At 40.3% G+C, this 23,586-nt stretch overlaps 1 protein-coding gene across 1 annotated transcript; it reads right to left on the bottom strand.

Moving 5' to 3' along the window:
- Positions 1 to 1,702: 1,702 nt before the first annotated feature.
- Positions 1,703 to 4,887, bottom strand: LOC147865966 (putative cytokinin riboside 5'-monophosphate phosphoribohydrolase LOGL10). The gene is made up of 7 exons (XM_087316305.1): positions 4,604 to 4,887; positions 4,051 to 4,148; positions 3,879 to 3,909; positions 3,344 to 3,443; positions 2,663 to 2,733; positions 2,198 to 2,341; positions 1,703 to 2,106 (listed from the first exon to the last, which is right to left on the bottom strand). Exons 1-7 carry the CDS (start codon positions 4,736 to 4,738, stop codon positions 2,017 to 2,019), a joined length of 669 nt encoding a protein of 222 aa, XP_087172431.1. The 5' UTR covers positions 4,739 to 4,887; the 3' UTR covers positions 1,703 to 2,016.
- Between the last annotated feature and the right edge of the window lie 18,699 nt (positions 4,888 to 23,586).

Below are 23,586 nucleotides of genomic sequence, written 5' to 3'. Positions count from 1 at the left end.
ATTGAGCTTGTGGTTAACTATAAGTTGCCATTGTAAACAAACCCTATTTTATAAAGGGTCCTCTTGCGTTAGAATCGAACACGTATTTACCTCTTTGGTCAATATCATTCGTGTTTCTTTCTCTCCTTCTTTCTTTATTCGTGTCATTCTTGTACGTTCGGTCGTCTTGTGACGAGGGGACCGTTCGAGCTTGCCCATGCACCTCTCCTCCTCATAAAGGCGTACGAGCATTTGTATGTGTGTTTGTGTCTTCCTTGTACGTTCGGCCGTCTTGTGACGAGGGGACCGTTCGGGCATGCCCATGCACCTCTCCTCCTCATAAAGGCGTACGAGCATTTTGTGTGTGTGTTTGTGTCTTCCTTGTACGTTCGGCCGTCTTGTGACGAGGGGACCGTTCGGGCTTGCCCATGCACCTCTCCTCCTCATAAAGGCATACGAGCATTTGTGCGTGTGTTTGTGTCTTCCTTGTACGTTCGGCCGTCTTGTGACGAGGGGACCGTTCGGGCACGCCCATGCACCTCTCCTCCTCATAAAGGCGTACGAGCATTTGTGTGTGTGTTTGTGTCTTCCTCGTACGTTCGGCCGTCTTGTGACGAGGGGACCATTTGGGCTTTTGCCCATGCACCTTTCCTTCTCATAAAGGCGTACGAGCATTTTGTGCATGTGTTTTGTGTCTTCCTCGTACGTTCGACGTCTTGTGACGAGGGAGCGTTCGGGCGCACCCATGCACCTCTTCTCCTCATAAAGACGTACAGACATTCATGTTTGTGTTATCATCCCCTTGTGCGTTCATGTTGCGTGCTCATCTTGCTTGTACCCGTTTGGTCACTTGGCTCGTACGGTGATCTCGGAAGGTCGACGAGTCGTGATCAACGAGAGCCACTGGCCTCACAAAACAAAGGGCAACGAGACCTTGCTCGGGAAGGGGTCAAGAAGTAGTATTGTTGTAAAGCAAACCTCGGGTCTTCTCTATCCCTTGAGTACTCCCTAGTCCAAGACCCCCGTGGTCCCGCCCAAGTAACACACATGCGCGAAACTTCGTGACAACGTTTCCCCTTTAGATTTCCCCAAAATTTAGCACATGCATGTGCTTTCTCTTGCGTTTGGTGAAATTATTGAGTAACTTCCCTTATTCTTCTCTTTCTTTGAAGAAGCCTTTTGTACTCATGCAAATGTTTTTGATCATTTTCTTTATCCTTAACTACATCCAAAATCATAAGCTACTTTTGAACTTCATGACATTCTTTATCAAACCATTTTTTCTTTGAACTACATTTCTTGGTGTATTTCTAAGATGTGCGGTTGGTAGAAAAACATTTGTTTGTGCAAGAGAGGATGACTTTCTAAAAAGCTTCCCATTTGTATTCGAGTGTGGCACCATGTTGTATCTTTGTGATTTGTAACATATCGTCAACCATCTTGATTACATGGGCACTTGCTTAAGGTTCATGCTCTAGTGGAGAGAGAGAGAGAGAGAGAGAGAGAGAGCCCAGATGGATGTAGCTCAGTTGGTAAGGTTGCTCAATGGAGACCAAGTGATCATGGGTTCAACCCCTACATTCCATAGTGGCATCTAGTGAATTAAGAGGTTGAGGAGATTGGGTTTCAAACCCACGATGCAGTGCTTGTAGTGTTAAGAACTTACCACTAGGGTAAAGTACTTACGAAAAAAAGACACAAAGAGAGAGAGAGAGAGAGAGTATGAAAGAAAATGATGTATTTATGATATAGTTACAACCAATTAAATGTAGCATTAATGTTTGGTTAATGTCAAAATGACCTATGATAATAAGTTTACAACCTAATATAAGATGCCACTATAACACTATTTGGATTCAAACTTATACATTTTACAACTTTGTATGAATATGCGTATTTTTTAGGCATTATTTTCCACATTAGAATGGATTTTAGAATGAGATATTACTAGGTTATTTTTAATTTAATGCACACATCATGTCCCTTCTAAGTGCCTTCGATTGCTTATATATATATTTATATATCCAAATCATGATATCATCGGCGATAATTAGTGGCTGTAGTTGTGGCAAGTGGTGGCCTATCCCAATTTGGAACTCTTGTATCATATTGCATAGGCACAAATTCCTAATATTGACAAATACGAAAACAACAATTTAGTTTATATCATCAAGGTTATCTTCCAAACAACTCAATGTTAAAAGTGTAATGGCCTTACCTCCATTTTCCGCAATAGTTCCTTTGCTGTACTAGCTGAGACTAGGATACGCCTAGCGGCAACGTTAATGAAGCCTTCTTCTACTCCCTTATCGATCAAGGCAAGCAATGGATTATAGTATCCATCTACATTCAGCAACCCAACCTGTAATGATATAGTGTTCCTAGATTAGCTGCTTAAGATTTAAGATTAATACATAGTAACTCCAATCACTCTCACTCGATACTTTTGCATAGTTCTCCTTTCATACGTTGAAAGTAATAAAAAGGTGACACTTTCTTAGATTTGGCAATCGACATATCCTTTAAATATACATTGATTCTCACGTATTGAGCATATTTAAGAGTACATATTTGAGGTAGAGGGAATCCTTTTAGACGACTGATTCAAACACATTTTATATTACCTTGAAGTAACTTTGACAATGAATTATTCATAATTTAACTAAAATATTATCATCAATACCGGTTTATTGTGAATTCCAAGTTGAGCCCAAGTAGCTACCTCAAGTAATTCCTCTAGGGTGCCATAACCTCCTGTATCCATGTAGTGGTTACAAGTCTCTCTCTCTCTCTCTCTCTCTCTCTCTCTCTCTCTCTCTCTCACACACACACACACCAGATTTTTGTGTGATGATCTTGAGTTTTTAAAAGATAAAAAACCTAATCTCAAATTGTAGCAAAATTAAATAAGATTTCAATGTAAAGTAAAGAATTGGAATGCGAATATATATCATGTTATTGAAGTATAAAGTTTGACTAAAAATCATCTACTAGAATGTCTACTTAAATCCAAGCACTTGTAATTATCGTTGAAGAATTCGTATTATCTAAACATTTTTCCATCTAAACAAGCATCTATGATGGTTAGCCCATTCAAGTTTATATTCCGTACATGCTTTTTCATCCATAAAAGTATGTACTAGAGGGGAATTTAACTCTGTATAAATGATTATTTATCATCTATATCTCTAGATATTTTCATACATATAACTTTTATTATTTTTCGTAGAAGAAAAAGTTCGAATATAAAAATGTGCAAAGTTGTCCTATACATAAATACACAATACTCCCTTCTAGAGTTTTTCTACATGATTTTTGTTTGACTGATGTTAGATTTTCTATTAATGGATGTCATTGATTTTACCTGGAAGCGCAATAAATGCATCGGCTTGACGTGTCATTTCAGCTTTGCGTTGATGCATATCGGACACAACCCTAACTTCACCCACGGTTTGGCCACACATCTTTACAATTCAAATTATAAGTTATCAGCATATATTCCAAATTTCACAACATACGATATACAATTTACAATAGTTTGTATCAATATGATTTATCAACAAGTTGTACCATGGGTCTTTCAAGAAACTAAGTTTTTACTTGATCATAAGTTTATTAAATACATATTACTAGTGGATAATAGCAGTGGAGTATAATGTTCTTCATCCATATTTTCCATATGAAGTTTTACAACACTTTTATAATTTGCAAGTTCCTTTATAACAAGGATATATTCGTTGCCCATTCATATGTAAGTGTGTTTTCTGAATATTTTGATTCTAGTGTTCAAAACATATATTTGTGTGAATAGCTCAAACAAAAATACTTCACAAAGTGGAAAACACATTAACATAGAATGCATACATCTATATTAATAACATTGACAAGATTTTTCTCACCTCACGAGGCATGAGCGCTTTTGGAATGACACTGCAACACATCAATTGAAAAAAATTTATTTGCTAGTGTTATATACTATATAGGTAAAAGAAGCATGAAATGTACCATTTTAATTTTTATGTTAGCATATAGCTAGCAAAATTAATTAAGGTTCACTTTTCAATAACTTACCCAATTACATGGCAACCACCCTCGTAAATTGTTTTAGAAACTAGGCCCATAAGACCAATGCTACCACCTCCATAGATCAAACCGATTCTCCTATCTATCTATTGAGAAAACAAATAAAAACTTTATCATATCTCCATTCTTGGACAAGCAAAGAATCCCAAAAATTTGTAGAGGTTATTTGTAGAGTATTGCAAGGGTTGTTAGCATTAGACGATCAATGGGAAGCACTTGAGAGCGATACTTTTCATATCATTTCTACGACACACCTAATAAGAGCTCAATGGCCTTGCATAAACTAGCTAGTATGCCAATTCACATAATTATAAGTATATATTGTATCTACAAAATTTTTACTGTTTTAATTTGTTTGTTGGCCTTTATTAACTAATGCGGAATTGCATCATGCATAAATTTATAGATTAAAGATGTACAAGACATTTGTTGAAACTTATGGATCATGGTATGTACCTACGAAAGAAAAACTTAAGGAATGTAAAGAAAGGCATGCCCAAAGCAACAACCTTTGGTTATACAATAATTAAAACGTTGGTACCATTTCCTTGCTAAGCTCGAGTGTTGCGTCACTAAATACTCGTTTGTTGCCACTACTACTACCACAAAAGACACATATTCTTCTAAATTTTGACCTTCTTGCCTCCATAAGTGTAGCAGATCTCTTGTGGTCCATGAGTAGGGTGGAAGAAAAATTATATAACTTGCCCACTTGGTGAAAGATAAATTGGTATAGGAAATAGAAGAGAAGGCAAGATAAGAGGAGAGAGATGATGACCAAAGAAACTTAAGAGGTTGTGGGAGAAGTGAAAATGTGCAATTTTCTAGGAGCCTTATAGTTAATTGAGTGGCCAAGGGTGGTGGATACTTATATTTATACTACTTTGAAGGGTGTGTAAGGAATAAATGTAAAGGCGGAATCAATACGCTATATTGAACCCATGGTAGGCTTTCAACGGATCGAAAGGCTTTCAATGGATTGAGATTATTCTTTGCCCACTACTCTCCCATGATTTTCTCCATATCTTCTTGTTGGGGTTTCTTCCGTATTCACGGTCCACCAACTCTTATACCTCTCCTTGCCTCATCACGTACAACAAACAAAGTTATTCTTTCCCATCTAAGAACCAAGTCCCAAGAACTTTGAATAGCTCTTCCATACATTAAAGTAAAGGGTAAATCTACTAAAACATTCTCTCACAACATTTGTTTAGTTTAATGCATTTAGGAGCTAGATTTTCTCTAAATATACTAAACCTTACGAGTATATTGAGGAGTTTGAGAGTATTAACCAATCAAACTTCTCTCCTTTTGAGGTGAAAAGAGAGCTTTCTATCTTAATCATTACCCTCACTTTTTTCTAAACTTATGATATATGAGATGAGAATTTAAAAGGTTATATGTTTTTCTTTTGTAATGCAACTAAATATTGGTCGGACGTGGATCTAAGGAATTTGTCCTCTCTTTGTACTTTCTCTAGTGTGAGCAAAATCATGTATGTTAATCCGTGTAAAAAAAATTGTGGATGTTAATTACCATAAGGGAAACATCTTTATGGTAGCCAATGTGAAGAAAAAGTGGCTATGTCATTATTCTTTACCGCTTAAAATGATTTCTCAATACTTTCACTTTAGTGTGAATAAGATGTTTTTACGCAATTGAGTGTAAATAAAATGTATTTATACTAGTTAAAAGAGTCTACATTCGCAATAGAAAAATTGTTTATATGAATGAGAGAGTGTCTACGTTAGATGTGTAACCAGAATGCCCTTCATGTGACACACCATTGCAAAGAAAAACTATGAAACATAGTCTATCTTATCAACCATGACAAAAACATATTTAGGTTGAAGTTTATATAAGCCTTGATTAGCTTCTTAATTCAAGGATATATTCCCTAAGTAGAATGTATAAGTTCCAAACATGCAAGTAGCTAAAACATTAAAGTTCTAATACGAGGTGCTAACGATTTTGAGGTTTAACTACAATATAGTATTAAAAGGTATTTATTCTCAAGCCTCGCAAAATTAGATATATTTGAATGAATTCGTTTAGACCATTGAATTCTACTAGTTGCAAACGTAAATGTTTGTAATCATTAGATGCGCTAGTCAAGTTTCACCTCACCAGTGAGCGTATGCATAAGGTCACCTTTGGATGCCTTATTTGGTTACCACAAGAATGGAATTGGTCCTCACATATTTATACATTAGCTTCAAATGCTCATACATATTTTACCATTATATATCCCTATGGTTCTAAAAAATTTGAGCAACTAATCTCAGAAACTTCATTTCTTTGAGGATGTAGCTAGAATTTCCACTATAATGATAAACCCCAACACTATGATTTTCAAATAACTTTTTCCACATAAAAGTATCAAGGTTTTTCTCTAGGATGTAATCGTACAATTGAATTCCCCATTCTAGAGAAACTAACATAACCTAGTTCAATGCATTTAAACTGTCTCCAAACTGGCTTCTTGAACATTAAACAATTAATGTTTGACTGATCCTCATTGTGAATTGACTCTCAATTATTTCAATGTTACTTCTAAAGAGCAAACACATATTACGGACATGACGTCTTTATATATTTGTCTAGTTTTACTAGTAGGATTAGAGTATCCATTTACTAGGTAAATGAACAATGTACATACTACATTGTAGGCCTCTAAACGGAAGCAATCCCTCCAAAAGCTCTATGTAAAACACAAACGTGTTCTCTCAAAGAGAGCATTATTGATTGCTTCCATTGTATTCAGCCATTGTAGATGACAAGTGGCTTGTTTGCCCTACACAAAAGAACTACTCCATAATTTCCATAGGAAAACATGCATTACACTCATTGAGTCATGCCAAGAATGTCTTTCATATCAAGCTTATGGGATAAACTTGTTGATGGTTTTGCAAGGGGTTTCTCGTATCTTTTCTTTTTGTCTTCTATCTTTCACCATTGATCACTTGTGATTTATAACTTATAAATATGTATACACAAAAAAATTTGGGTAATAATTCTATCATCTTAAATAGATTACAAAGAGAATATTGTTTCAGAATCGTACAAATTTACAATAGCCTTTTGTCAAATCAAATCAAAATAGCTTAGATTACATATTGTGTGAGCCCTTATATCCTTGAGTTTTGGCACCATAAGTATATGATTAACGGTTATCTTGGTCATTGTAGGCCTGACTACACCCTTGTGATTTGGTTTTTTGTGGACACTTGGGCATTCATATCCACAAACTATCAAGCTCTCTTGTTGGATAAAGAGAGTATTTTTCTTTTACATGCACTTTGTCTTTATCCTTGCATTGTAGCTCATCTATTCCCCTTTGTCACCTTTTTCATACATTGATATAAAAGTGTGATGAATATAACTAGGGCCTTATTGCAACTGCAGAAAGGAAATTTCTTGGCACAAGCTCAAACCTTGTAAGAAATTTGATGCCATTAATATACTTTTGCCATGTAGGTTCTCCTAGTTGCTCTCCAATTTTAATCCAAACTATTGTTGAAAGGGGAGATAGAAGCGTGGGACAATTTAGGTCCACAAAATGTAATTTAAGTAAATATCTTGGGATGATCATTTTTATTTCTCAAAATGGTGAATCTAACATAGCATATTTGACCTCTGAAGACGATAATATAATCTATCTATCTATCTCTCTATCAAAATGGAGGCATCTTTAAGGGTTTAGGGTTTAGGGATGATAATGTTTATTTCTCAAACCCTATCACATCCGTACCAAGTGTCCAAGTCTTTGGCATCCCATCTTAAGAACTTGAACTTCATTGTACAAAGTTGATTGAAGTGGTAGTTAAAAGCTATGTGATTGCCTTCATGCATTTTCTCGTCCTTCAAGTTTAAGAACCACCACCTTGGTTCTTTGTACTTGTTAACCTTGGTTCTTATTTGTAGTTCTTTGGGTTTAATACTGCCTAGGTGCCATCATGTTAATCAATATAATAAGGAATACATCAATAACCAGAAATATATGACACATTTAAACAACTTAACAAGAAATATATGACACATTTAAACAACTTAACAAGAAATATATGATATAGACATTGAACAACTTAATCTATACTTATGAACATATATCTTTCGTTAATAATATAGGAACAATTCTATGAGGTTTGCTCAAATGGTTAGTGCTAGCACTTGTAAACCTAGGAACAATTGGACATCCATACCTACCCAACTCATGAACAATAAGGTAGACATTGGTTTGACCTCACTGAACAATACTCTTGCGGAGAGATGATTCCATGAGTGAAGATGTGTTTTGGGACGGAATCCCGAACTCCACACATTTTTTGCCATAACGTGGATGTTTTGTTGTAAACCTTACATCGTATTCCATGGATCAATATTGCCCATTGTGAGGGCCTAAAAAACTATCTTAAACAAAGATAAAACAAATTAAAGATAACCATGTCCAATGTGAGTGTATTTGACATACCCTAGAATTGAACGTTTCTTCAAAATGGAATATATATTTCTTAAAAATATTCGTAGAAGCATCATGATAAATTGAAATATAACTTTGGATATTGTTCCAAATTGTTGGAATAAGAGTTGCAACTTTCTCTTGCCATCTTGCACTTTTGCTAATAAATAGTTTTTGTAAGGAATGTTCTATGCAAAACAAGTACATTTGTAATGGGTACATGGATTTATTTACTATGTACAAGGTTTTATAGTTAAATGGAGGAATAGATTAAAAATATTTGCTCTTGTACGAATTGTTGGGGAGAACACTAGAATAAGAATGTTGATCTCATTGGGAAAATCCACAAGAACGTGGATATTTTATTTAGAACATTTCCCATATTTCCGAGAACTAAAAATCTTCTTGTCACATTTCCAAAGAAATAACACCTACACCATCATATACCCATGTGATATAGCCACTTAAGCTTCCATACTTGGTGGATTGTTGCAATAAGTAATTTTTTTAAATTCTTAACATAAATATTTGACACTTATAGGAAGAGTTTGCTAAAAATTTAGAGAAGATAATGATGTTTTTCATAATAGGGTAATACTATGAGAATATATTCTAAATCTGTCACCACTAAATCTATAGAAAGTAACTAAGAAACTAGAATTAGTTATTTGAATAGAAAACAACATAAGACTAGATTTTTTTTAACCAAATTCAAAACACATTATGGGGATTACATGAAGAGCATTAGATATAGCTCATGTAAACTACAAAAAAATTCCAAGGATCAAGTTTAAAGAAAAATGTACATAATGTGCATAATAAACTACCTCATTAATATAGAAAATTAGATTATTATATTCTAGAATTTCACAAGCCAAAAAATAATATTATGCTACCTGCTAGGATGATGTGAAAATTTGCACAACCTCAATCTCCACCACTAGGGTAAACATTTCATCATAAGAATATATATATAGAACTTGAAGTGGGCACATGTGTAAGGTCTAAGGAGGAGCAATGTGATGTAGAATAAGCTAAAAGGTTTTTTGTGAAGCTATAGGAAAAGATAATTTGTTCACAAAACCTTGGCTTAACAAATGTACATTAGTGGACATCTATGAGGTTACCTTGATATACAAAAAGTTAACATAATTCAACAAAATTGAACCTTCTTGAAGTTTCATAGAGTAGTAACTTACTATGCATTTTAGACCATTAAATCAATTATCCCTTCTAAACCATCATTACCTTTTCAAGAATAAGCCAAATCATAGATTACCACATCTTGCTTGGAATGTGGGATGTAAATTGTGAAAGAATCATGAGGGCAAAATTCTCTCATTTGGTTGGATAGTTGACATAAAAAAATGATTCAAATGATGGGTCGTGGAATATTTGTTAGAGCTTTCAAGTGATGTCATGCTATATGTAGTTAAGGAAGAACTGGAAAGATGTTAAAAGGACAAAATGAGAATATTATATTGCAAACATCAAATGGTTTGATTGTTGGGTTCAATTTAAGGCAATAATGTCTATTGATTATATTCAACCTTATCCCATAGCCAGAATTAGTATTAGTTATCATAGAGCCCTCACACTAATCACACAAGCTAGGTATTTGAGTGGCATTATGGCATCAACATGCATCACATATAAAGGCACGTAAGGTATAAACCCTAAACCCTAATGTACTTCAGATGAAATCTTTTTTTTTCCAAAAAAAAAACTCCATCCATTAGTTATAAAATTTTACATATGAGATTAATATATACAAATCCCTGTAGGGACGCGATATGTCCATCTTATGTGGATGCCCACCGACTCAATAAAGGGGGAGGTTGACCATTGCTGGATGAACTTGCTAGTCGTTGTCTTTCAACTCCATCGGAATCGCCCTTGAGGCTATCATATTGGCTTTTTAGAGTGGCTACAACTTTACTCCATATCTCTTGCATTAACACTATTGGTTGCGCGGTTTGGTTGGAGAAGACCCATCTACATCGTTGTTTCCATAGAGTCTAAAGAGTTATTGGGCTAACCAATTCAAACACAACTTGAGATTTGGCATTGATAGGAGTTGAGTGGACATTGTCAATGGTGGAGAAAAAAACCTCTTGTGCTTTTATCACCAAAGCCATCCCCTCCTCCTGATGCTCGTATCTGTCAATTGGGGCCTGCCATGATAGCCAACATATATTTCCCCACTTGATTAAGCCTTGCACCTGCCATAATTGCAATAAGCGGCAAACCCCCTGCCATATTCGATGGGACTCTGGGCAGTCCCACAAAGCATTTGGACACACTACAAAATTAGGAGAGCTAAGGTTCCCACGCTGCCATGCACCAACCGGTAGTGACTTATATATTAATAGCTATTAGAAAGTGGTGATTCGCCGTGCGTGTTATTGTTTCCAAATTTTTTTCCAAAACTTGGTGATAATTGTGTGAGGAACATGATATGTGTGCCAGGCCTTCAGATGAACTCTTTTGGATATGTAAATTTGGACTCTGTTATGTTGTTGGATGGCGGATTAACTTTGTTAACAAAATATTTTTTGTCTTGATTTAAGATTAGTAAAGAAGGTTTCTATATGGTATATAAATCAATTTCAAGCCTGATAATTTCCTTGAGCTTGTCGCCCACTAATTAGGAACGAGATAACATTATAGGTTAGAGTGTGTAACCTTGTCTCTCATCGTACATTGCAAGGAAGACAATATTAGCCAACCACTAACTTATTATAAGATATTACAATAAATATGTTGCTATTTGCTCTACTATGTTTCCTATAGGTTGAATTTGTACTCTTCATTTTACTGAATAGTCAATGGTCTTGTATCCATGTAACTCATTTCCCCAACCTAGAATTGACCCTAGAAACCCCTGAAGTAAGCTTTGGACATAGCATACTCAATTTCGAGAGATAGGGTAAGGGAACAAAAGGGCCGAAAACCTTTAAGATTGTTCAACAAGGAACAAGGTTGACTACATAAGAAAGTAAAACATCATGTTTTCATGTAAGGGAATAGGTTGCCTCTATCCAACTCTCCAAGTGGGAATCACCTTCACATGTGTGTGGGCATCATATGATGTCATCCAAAGAGTGAAAATAATAATACGGAAAATTATCATAATATTTGTATTAAAGCATTTAGGGGACTATAGTGACTCATTGGATGTGCCACATATGAGGTAAGACAACCAAATTTAATAGGATCCACCATGTATGTAGTGGATATTTAAGGCCACATACTGAAGAGCGACTAAAGCCATATCGAAGGATACAACTATTTGTGTGTGTTTTTCCTACCCAAAATCAATTATATGAAAATATGAACATTACAATATCATGAGTCATCAAGAGAAATTGCAATATAACCTTTGATATTGTTCAAGATTATTGGAATCAAAGTGGCAACTTGCATTTTTACTTTTGAATTTTTGTAAGGAGTGTACGATGCAATATATGTGCATTTCTAGTATGTTAATATGTTTAGTATTTCCATATAGATTATTGTATAGTTAAATGCAAGAATTGATGAAATAGATTCTTTGATACAATTGGTATGTGGGAAAGCACAATAGCAATTAGTGATCTCTTTTGGGGAATCCAGACGAATGTGAATATCATTTGGAAACGTGTGATCATAATGGGTAGGTCACCCATTTCCTACAATTAAGAATCTTCGTGTTCTGTTTCCAAAGACAAAACACATGTAGCATCATATAGGCATGTGTTATAGTCACCAAGGCCTACAAATTGGTGGATTGTGGTAATAAGTAGCTTTGTGGAATCCAATAGGTAAAAGTTTGGAATTGGTGGATTGTTGCAATAAGTAACCTTCACGGAGTAAACGTTTGACACCAAATTGGTGGATTGTTGCAAAAACTAAGCCTTTTGGAAATCGTGAAATTAAAGTTTGAGATTTATACAATTGTGAGAGCCAAAGAAAGAATTGGATAAGAATTTGAAAATCCAATGATGTTATTTGCAATAGGAGCAATGGGATAATATGGGAATATGTTCTATTTCTTCGTCTCGTAAATCTATATAAAGTTAGATCTGCTAGGCTTCCTATGGTTCTTCTTGATTATTTATATTTGAAGATCTAAATCTTTCACATCAAAATCAAGATATTTTCAAATGAGATATTTCAATACTTATCAATACTTTTACAATTGTTAACCAAATTGACAACATGTATAAGTAGGACACTAACTACCTAAATTTGCATGAAGAGCATTAGGTGGGGCATGGAGAAAAGACAAGAACTTCCAAGGACCATGCTACTGGCAATGGCCTCGATTTGGTTCCTTTGCCTTGAAACCAAACCACACCATTTATATAAAACAAACACCAAACCAAACCGTTTATGAGCTCTCAAGCCATTTAAACCAAACCATTTAAGAAATGGTAAACCAAACCATTTAAACCAAAACAATTTAGGGAAAAGTTGAAGCCAAACCGCACTATTCAATAAATTTTTTTAGACCTAACCATTTAAGTCAAACTAATTAAAAAACTAAATAAACTAAATACATTAAAGTAAATAAGCAAATCAATAAAAAGCATCAATTAAAACACTAAATTAAAGTAGGTTAAATTAATTAAATCAATAAAACCAAACCAGTTAAACCTATAAACTGATAAACTTGAGTTTTTGAATTGAACCGAACTAAAATCAGACCGTTTATTAATAATTCAAACCAAACCATTAAAATTTTTTGATACCGATAAACCATGGCTTAACGGTTCAGTTCGATTCGTGCCGAAACCGGGCCGACAACTACACACTACCTACAATGACACTGTAAATTGAGGAGAAATTTGTGTGCTCTTGAAAATTTCAAGAAGCCATAGGGTGCTCTACAAGGAAAAAATTGTGTTGTGTGAAGAAATTCTTTCTAGATAGGAATAGGAAAGTATTTCACAATAACTATGTAAACTTAATTTAGATTTTTGATTTTATATGTAGTATCTGGTTCTGTATTTGATTATGAACCCGAAGTATTTAGCCTCAACTTGTTTTGTTGATAAAATTTGGAAGTGTTGTGGTTCCTTCATTTTGCCCTTTCTTATTTTAATTAGTTAATTAAAAGGTTTACATTAAGGCTAAAAGGTTGCGCCTTGTTTCCTTATGTAATTGTTAAGAGTTGACAATTTAGTGTAGAGTCCATCGAAATGGTTAGCACTTTGTTAATATGGTTACGAATAGTTGGAATTTGTTCTTACACGGTTCATCCCTATTAGGGTAGTTGTTGGTTCAAATCCTCCCAACATGAACTCGCGATGAGAGACTTCTATAGAAGAAGAGTGCATTAGGGGCAACAATTACTCGAGGATGAAACAAGGTCCTTAATGGGAGTGGCCAAGTAAACCATTATCACATTATTGTTTTGTCCCTAGGGGCCCCTAATGATCCTTATGTTATTCCTTAGGGCTAGACAATGGCCTAACACAGGGTGTCTCCGGAAGACACTTCACCAAAGGGGTGTTACGGGGAGATAACTTAAGACACAACGATTAATCCGACTTAATTGGCTACTTAGCAATAAGGCATTCACTTAATACACGCGTAAGATATAACAATTAATACAAAACGATAATCAATACGTGAAGATAAAACAAGAAGCTTATATTAATTCTCCGTTAAAGTTATACATTGTAACTGGGCCTTTATATAGGTCACCGATGCTGCGTACAAAACGGTGCCAACCGGCACCTGTTCGGAACCAGTCCGGATCCGGATCGGCATACCGATTCCGGTCCGTCCGTTCACTACATAATTATAATCTACTCTACTTAATTAAAATCTATTCCGAATAACCATCCCTTTCACATTCTGGTCTTTACTCCTTTGCCGGCCAGGTAACACATGGCACGCCCGTGGGACAGTACCTTGTACGTTGAATCCCACTATCCGGCCCTTAGCCTTCGTCCAAGATATCCAGAATACTCTGCTTCAGGGTATCCAATGGTTGTTCGGAACTTTGTTGTTGTTGATGCGACTACTGTTGTGGCTACTGTTGTTGTTGTGGCTGCGGCTCCTCCGACTGTTGCTCCTTAGATGGCGTTTGTTCAGCTCCCGGTACCGGCGGTTGTGACAGTGATTCCTCTGTTAGTTGCTCCGCCGGATTTGACTCTGGTTGACTCGCCCCGACCTTGTCTCCGTCCGGTCCTTGATCTGGTGATGGCTCCTCATCACTGAGGTTGACGGTCGCCGCCTGCTTTGCTTCTTCTCTCCGTAGCCTGGTCCGTTCATAGCTTTCAAACTGGATTTGACCACTGCTGACTACTCCTCCGCCAGAGTTACAAAATCTTCGGCTAACTCATCTCTTACGGCAGTGAAGTCCTCCTTCGTTAGCATGTAGCAGTCATCGCCATCTGTCGGTTTTCCGCGTCCGCCTGTAGCAACTGGAGCTTGGCTGTGTGCTTTGCCCATTTGTCCCACCATTGTGTGGAGCTTTCGTCAATCAAGCATTTGGTCTTGTTCCTCCATGCCTGGACAATGAACTGGATCTGCTCCAATCCCATCTTCGATTTGTCCTCCGCGGCTTGTCGTTCGTCCTTCAACTGCTTGATCAGTGCCACCGTATCCACCTCCTGCTCCTGGTAATGTGACAATTGGGTTTGATAGCTGTTCTGCAGCCTTTGCAAGACCATCATCGCTCTTTCCTTCTCTTCATAATGCTGCTTATGCAGCTCCATCCGTTCTTGCGCGGCTTCCTCCAGAAGCGTGGTTCTTTCAACCCGTTCCTCCGCCAGCGCCGTCTCAACTCGATGCACCTCCTGCCGGAGCTCTGCCATCTTCTCCTGCTGTTTCTTATGCTCCGTATCCAGGTGCTTGAAGTCCCGGTGCAGGTGCTCAAAATCATCAGTCTTTTGCTTCAGCTTTTGGTTGAGTTGCCGGCGAGCGCGGTCTTCCCGATCCTTCTGTTGACGGAGTTCTTCTTTAAGTCTTTCGATCTCTGTTTCCGCCATCCGTCGCAGCTTCTCCTTTTCTTGCAGCGCCTTCTCTTTCTCCTCCTTCAGCCGGTCATAGGCCTGATGCCCTTTCCGCAGATTCTCTTCTGCCCGACGGAGGTGCTTAGCAGTCTTTCGTTCAGCTCTTCTTCTGCCGCTTTCTTCAAGTTCTGCTCTCAGGTGCGTAATGCTTCATGTGCGGCCAGTTCATCTCTCAATTCAGCAAGCTCTTGTGCTTGCGTCGCCACTATCTTCGGGACAGGGTCTGTCTCTGGGGTCTTATTGCTATGTACAGGTGTCATGGTTTCTTTATTCTATACATCGACCGGAGTCACCGGTGCTTGGAGTTGTGGTCCGGTTAAGGCCATTTTGGCCAATTCTTCTGTGGCCAGGTCCAAGTCTTGTTCTAGGCTCCGGATCCTTGACCGGGCCGTCTCTAGTTCTCCTATTGTGACGAGCAACCGGTCCATCTACGCTTTCTCTTCCGCCTCTATGTAGTGTACCACTCCGGCAATCTGTTCTCCAATCCACCAAAACCATTGGTTGCCGGTGCCCTGTTGTTGCGTCTGCCCGGAGGGTTGGCTGTTGGTGTTGCTGGCCAGTGGTCGGTTTTGTCCGGTTGCGTCGAGCTGCAACTCTGGCTCTTGTTGGTGACCACTTTGCCTTTCTAGTTGCGGCTCCGTTGGCCGCTCCGCCTCTGAATGCTCTTGGCCTGCCGATGGGGTAGGCAACTGTACTTCCGACGCTTGCATTTCGGGTCTTGCCGTATCCTGACCCGTCGGTAGAGGTTGTTGTGCAGGGAGCTCTGTGACCGGTTCTGTTCGAACCGGTTCCGGTTCCATCCTTGGTGCAGGCTGCTCAGTGCGGGGTACAGGCGTTCTATCCTTCTTTGGGTCCGAACGCTCCCCGTCCTGTTCGGAGGTGCTTGCCTTCTGGCGCCACTGGAGGTGCTCTAACGGTTCCTCCTCCGCTTCCTCCTCCTGAGTCCCGATGTTGATTTTTGCTGCCAAGGGGTCCGACGCTTGTTGAACCGGTCGGTGAAGCCTGATCTTGATTGGCCAAACCTATGGCTACTCCTGTGTTTCCGCCTGCCTCTTCCTATTGGCGCGCTCCTTTGCCGCCTGGTCCATTTTGGCCGCCTTCCCTTTGGTTGCCTTAGAAGCCAACAACTGCTGCTGTTTCAAGGCCGTTTTCGGGGTGCCTTCGGTTGTTCGTCCCCGCTTCGTGGTCTTGAGGGGTTCGATAGGTGGCGCCAATGTAGAGCCATTGCGCCACTGCCGTCCATATCTTCCGACCCTCCTTGCCTTTGACAGAGTCGATGGCCGCACAGAGGCCATCCGCAATCAGTACCGCTCAGTCCACCTTTACGTCTTCATATGTGGCTATGATTAAGCCGGCCTGGTTCTGGGGCATGCACGGGGGTCGAGGGTATACATGTCCAAATTCATGGAGCACACGGGCAATATCTCGAAAGAGTGGATCTTCGCCGCCCTGAGTCGGGTAAGCCTTGCTGGCTAGAGAGTATTCCCCAAAATATTTTCGGAGCTGCGCCGGGGTAGGATTGTCGATGGTGAAGATGCCCCCCTCCGGAAGGCCAATCAACGCATGGATGGCCTCCTCCGTGATCAGCTCCGTGTCGATTTCTTTGACTATCTTCTCCGCCTCCCGGTGCGGTGGCGCCTCCATGATTGTGAGGAAACCCTCTAACTCGTGTTGCCTTAACCACTTCTTGGCTGCTTCAGAGAGTGCTTGGCAGTCCATGGCTTCGTCGAGGTCGGTGAGTGGTGGTGAGGGTTGTGTGTGAGGAGGCTCTGTGTGCGTGGGCTCGCGTCTGTTGATCTTCAATCGCCTGTCTGCGTTTGTGCTCCTCTGTTCGCGAAATGTGAGGGTTTCTATGTGGTGTGGGTCTTCTTGTTGCATGTTGGCGCCTGTTTTTTATTTTTTTCTTACCCGCGCATGTGCACGTCGTGTACTAAAATAGAATGTTGTGCCATGTGGCGGCGGTTTAATACCCTATTAATAGCCCACTACGTACCTTTACAAAGTGCCTGTTCACTCCTTGTTCTTGCATGTGTCCGTTCACCCCTCGCCCTTGCATGATTTACTTTGATTTGATTTGATTTGATTCGTTTTATATTTATTTTAAGATTAACAATGATTTTGTTAATTCGCATCCGGTCCCACTAGACCCCTATCCGGATTGTGGTCCTTTCCGGCCACTGAACTGCTTGCCGTTGCATCGTTGTTGTCGTTTGCCGGCTCGTGCTCCCTCTTACCGGCTTCGCGCTTGTTGATTGTTGAACGTGTGGCCGTCTCTTCCGATTTACCGATGTCCGGTTCTGTGTCGCCCTTTACTTGTTCAAATGGGTTTCTTGAATTTGTCTTCTTCACCCATTCGGTTGCCTGCTTCCGGATGACTTCTTGAGTTTCCCACTCCGTGGCTTTGCCTTTTGATCTTGTAGTGACTTGTATGTCTGCGACTTCCGCGTCTACCATGTTCACCGTTGGTCGCTTGTCGTAGCTCTTCGCTGGACATTGATTACTATAGTGGCCTTCTTGCCGGCAATGATAGCAGTACGACTTCTGGGCGTTGTTGGATTCGGAGTGTGTGCTTAGTGGAGGACCAGGGGTAAGTGCTTGGTTTTGGTCTGGTTAGCTACTCGGACCGCCCTTTTCCGGTTCTCGTGGATGACCCCCCTTTTTGTTGAAATGACATTTCTTACTAAAATTCTTTTTGTTGCGGCATCCTTGTCATAGTCGTCCCGTCGGTAGTTGTAACCAGGGGAATGATCCCGGTTATATCTTTCATACTGTCCATTATAGTCCCGGTATCTATCCTGTCTATCATATCGGTCATTATAAGCGTTGTCGTGTGAATCTTCACACACTATGTAAAAAAATAATAATGAAATAATTATTATAGATTAGATTAGTAGCTTACTATAGAAAGATGGATGTACTCAAGAGCTTCAAAATGTATTTTACTATATACAAAATGGAGAAATACATATCAAGTTATGTGAAAATAAAGTTTGGGAAGATAGAAAAATTAGAACTATCCCACATAGATAGGAAACTTAAGGCCCTGGCTATATAAGCAACTTGAGCTCCCTCATTTTTCATTTGTTCTAAGAGCACTTTGGCCACTTTGTCTTGATGGATGATGGTGGCCAAATTCCCTAAATCCGGAAAGCGGCCGGGAAACAAATCTGGAAACCGGTCGGTAAGCAAATTCGGAAACCAGTCGGTATGCAAAATTGGAACCGGAACTGGCAAGAAAAACTGGAACCGGAACCCGCAAGCAAAACCAGAACCGACCGGCAAGCAAAACCGGAACCGGAACCGGTATGCAAACTGGAATCGGCCGGTAAGCAAATCCAGAAACCGGCCGGTATGCAAAATCGGAACCGAAAACCGACCAGCAAGCAAAACCGGTACCGACCGGTAAGCAAAACCAGAACCGGAACCGGCCGGTAAGCAAAACCGGAACCGAAACTGGCAAGCAAACCGGATTGACCGACAAGCAAAACCGGAACCGGCCGGCAAGCAAAACCGGAACTGGAACCGGCAAGCAAACCGGAACCGTAACCGGAACCAGCCGACAAGCAAAATGGAACCGGCCGGCGAGGGATTCGGCGATCGGTCGGAACTGGCGACCGTACAAGGTTGGACGCAAATCGAACGGATAAAAGGATCATGTGGCTATTTAAAGAAAGGAAAAAGAGACTAAAGTAAAGGTCAAGTGGACGGTCGCATGCAACTAAAGAAAAAGCCATGCAACTAAAAATAGATTCAACAAAAAGAAAAGCTATGCAACTAAAAGTAGAAGTCATGCAACAAAAAGTGGAGGCATATGATCAACGAGGAACTCCATATATAATTCCAGTTTTTTTCTATACTCATATGCTCTCTCCATATTATATTGTTCTTCTTTTTCTTCGGAGCTCTCTTATCTTATCGAAGCCAAGAACCCTAAGTTTCCTTACGGAAGTCATAAACCCTAATTTCCTAATCAAAGCCATATAACTCAAAAAACCCTAATTTTCGAATTGAAGCTAAAAACCCTAATATTCTAATTAAATCCATATTTCATTTCTTCTAATCTATTACTCTAGTCATCTCCATTAGCAAATTTTTGTAATCCCAATCTTGGGATTAATTGTAATCTTTCTTTCCCTTTATTAATGAAATTTGTGAATCTTTATCATTTTGCATTAATTGCTTAATATAATCATACGAATCTGATATCTTCCGGTCGGAGGCCCCGGGGTCCTGCCTCAAAGTTCACGTATCCTCGTCGTATTATCGCGACATCTTTGGTGAACCCGACGTGAAACGAGGCAGTAGGAGGATATCAAGTACGAAGATGGCTTCAACAAGTGGAACTCAAGGACAAGAATTGACCAAAGGGATGGTGTCCATCGTCGAATTCATGCTGAAAGAGAGAGATCGGGAGGCTTTAGTCGACAAAGCTGTTGACCGAACTGTGGAGACAGTTGGAAGATTCGGTGGGAAGAACATCACAAATTTCCTTGCTACCTACCGGAACGAGATGCAACAAAGAGATGTACATGATCCAAAACAAATTTCAAGCTTTAAGCGTGTGGTAGAACCTGGGATCCGTGAGCGCGTGATGGAGATCCAGAACGAGCATGCAACTTGGGCGGAGTTCGAAAGGGCTCTTCTCACTGAATACATGCTTGAAGACGCATCGCGAATGACTCGGCATACGTTAATGAATTGGATTGAGAAGAAAGGGAAGAATATGTGTGCATCGGGAATTTATGCCAAATTTGACCATAAGTACAACCGACTTCCGAGTGTCGAGCAACGAGTTCTCGACGGAGATAAAGTCTTACTATTCCTAAAGGCAATGGATGCGAAAGATCGGCGAGAATTGGGCAGTTTCTTGGAGGACGAAACACAACCAAATGGCTTGGTAGCGGACTAGGTGGCAGTGAAGAAGGCTTGCAACCGTTTTGATAAGCGGCGACAATGGCAAGAGGAAGCTGAGGTCGAGAATCCACAATTGTGGAAGAAGGCACCTACGACGATTGAGCCTAGTAAGCCGATCAACAATTTCGACAAGAAAGCAATGGAGGAGTCTATAATCGAAGAGCTCTCCAAGAAGTTTGAAGCGGTATCGCTAGCCAACTTAGGTCGACGCGGGCCCAAGGGAAAAAAAGCGTATAGATGTGTGTGGTGCGATAGCTTTGAACACTCACGAAGGGAATGTGCTGACTTGCAAGATGCGATCCGCAAGAATGTTGTCTATTTGGACGACAACATGATTCACTCGAGCGAGACCCGGAAGCCACTACGAGTGAACTTCGGAAGAGGTGGGCTGAAAAAGATTGTAGAAGAAGAAGATGCAAGGCATGTGGAGGCTATGCACTATGCCGCTTCGGCTGGGATACGAGTTGGAAAAGAGAATCTTAAAATGATGAAGCCAAGAGCTGGGTTTTGGCCAACGGTCTTTGAGTGCGAAGAAAAAGGCAAAATCAATTCGGAGGATCTAAAACTTGCTGACCGAAACGTGCGACGAGCAACCGGATGGTCAGATCCAATCGACGAAAACACAAGCTTTGCGGAGGTTGTGTGTGACACCTATGAAGCCCTTGTCCAAGAGAAGAGGAAGAGAACCGGTGAAGAAGATGGCACATCAAAGCGACCTAACATGAGGAACAGAGGGAAAGAAGGGCCACCCCAACCTATCCCAAGAAAAGAGATTGGTGAAACAAACATGAAGCCCGGTGGATCGAGCCAACCTACTCGAATGGAAGTCGAAGAATCAACGAAGAAAGGAAAAGAACGAGCGGCACCGACTTACAAGGTAAGGTCGGACATAGAACAAACAACTAACTTGCGGAAGGTTCTTGAGGAGAAGGTTTTAGATAGTCATGTCGACCTTACCTTGAGAGAGCTACTTGGGATCGCGAAGAAGGAGTTCCATGATACTATCGTGGACCTTATTAAAAGTAAGCGGCAACAATCTGATGAAGAGGAGGTGAAAACAAGTGCCATAACCATGGCAAGATCAGAAGAGGAGGAAGAAGAAGAAGTGGTGGCGGATAGCCATTACTCGCGGCCTCATTGGGCAAGAGCGACAACGGAGACACCGGTGAAGATCGGGGAGAAGAAAGAGACTGTGGTCGCTTTGATTGACCATGGCTCAGAGATCAACCTCATGTCGACCGAGTTCTACAAGAAAGGAAGATGGCCGATTAATACAAACCACGGATGGAAGATTCGAGTGGCGACGAAGGCTACAGAGGACTTGTACGGAGGTTGTCCCAATGTTAAAGTCACAATCGGGGATGTAGAGATTGATCAACACTTCTTCGTGCAAGACTCGGCTTCACATCCTGTCATCCTAGGACAACCATATATAACATCGTCCTAGATGGAGACCAAGGTGTTCGATAATGGAGCAGCCTTCGCGCACGTCAAGAGTCTTGATAGTAAAAGATCCGTTCAATTCCTGACGGTGCGAGCTAATCATAAAAGGAACCGAGATAGCCTTGGAGGCGAATCCTTGGATTTTTAAAGCGGACTATTGAAGCATGGGGCACAAATAGTCCGAGCAATCATAAGTCCCCACAAGGAAGCAAAGTGCATGGATTGCAAGGAGAAGCAACATGCGTCACACCTGGCGGCGCATGCAAACTTAGACTACTCAACAAGAAGGAAAAGTGTCAGATACAAGACTTCGAGGAGGTGCTGAAAGTAGAAAGCATAATCGAAGAAGAAGAATTCGTGTCATATATTCTGGAGGAAGCCTCATTTAACAACACCATCGGTGAAATCGAGGAAGTCGTGGATTTGAGCTATCCTCACCATCAACATGTGATTTCGGTTAACTCCGTCAACATGTATACTATCATCGATGAATATCATCAAGGCATCTTGATAGAGGAAGCCGAAGTCAACACAAAATATAAAACCGTGGATAGGAAGATCAAGCCAGTTGCAGTTCCGCTACCGGAAGATAGTTGGCAAAAGATGAAGGAAGTTGCAAAAGATCCAAGCTTAAGGAACCCAAATACAATTGGTCACATCTTCACTGAAGAGACGAAGGGAAAGCTACGAGTTGGAAGGGAGGATTTCCTCCTCCTTGAAGAGGAGCGGATGTTTCGTGGAATGCTTGAAAGACATGGGAAGGCTTTCGCGTTTTTCCCACAAGAAATCGGGTGTGCTAATCCAAGGACGGTAGAACCGATGGTGATCTTCACGGTGCCGCATGTGCCTTGGAATTTGAAACCGATACCGGTTCCGAGAGCACACCTACCGAAGTTGATCGAGCTCTTAAAGAGGAAGGTGAGGATGGGAATTCTAGAACCACCGAATGCTCCTTATTCTAATAGGTGGTTCACGGTGCCAAAGAAGAATGGATCCTTGCGATTCATTCAAGATCTTCAACCCGTCAACAAGGTAACAATTCGGAATGCTGGAATTGGTCCGAGTGTGGATGAATTTGCCGAGGCGTTTGCGGGCCGGTCCATCTACTCCATCGACGATCTCTACTCTGGCTACGATCAATTCCAGTTGGTGGTCGACAGTCGTGACATTACAACCATGAGAAATCCAATCGGGTTGGTGCGGATGTGTACCTTACCTCAAGGTGCAACGAACTCGGTGGCTCATATGGTGAATGCCACGAACAAGGTCTTCAAGGATTGCATCCCGGATATCACGATGCCATTCTTAGATGATATTCCGATAAAAGGATGTTCGGATGAAGAGAAGGATGAATCAAAAGATAAGGATGGATGTAGAAAGTTCGTCATGGATCATATGAAAGATTGCGAGAAAGTGCTCCAAAGGCTCGAAGATGCGAATTTGACATTTTCGGGAGAAAAATCCGCATTCAGGCAACCAGAGATCCTAGTGGTAGGTCACTTGTGTGGAGCATACGGTCGGAAGCCTTCGCCATCCAAGGTGAATGCAATCCAAGACATGAAAGAAGAATGTGTAACCCAAACGGAGGTTCGAAGGTTCCTCGGAGCATGCACGTTTTATCATATTTGGATTCCACACTATGCCCACATTGCTGAGCCATTATATGGTCTACTAAAGAAGAAGCGGATGTTCGAATGGACG

This window comes from Azolla caroliniana, unplaced genomic scaffold, assembly GCF_043228905.1.
Source record: "Azolla caroliniana isolate FFs.n. ecotype wild unplaced genomic scaffold, voAzoCaro1.0.p SCAF_3, whole genome shotgun sequence".
Lineage (NCBI taxonomy): Eukaryota > Viridiplantae > Streptophyta > Polypodiopsida > Salviniales > Salviniaceae > Azolla > Azolla caroliniana.
This window is presented reverse-complemented; position numbering and strand designations above follow the sequence as displayed.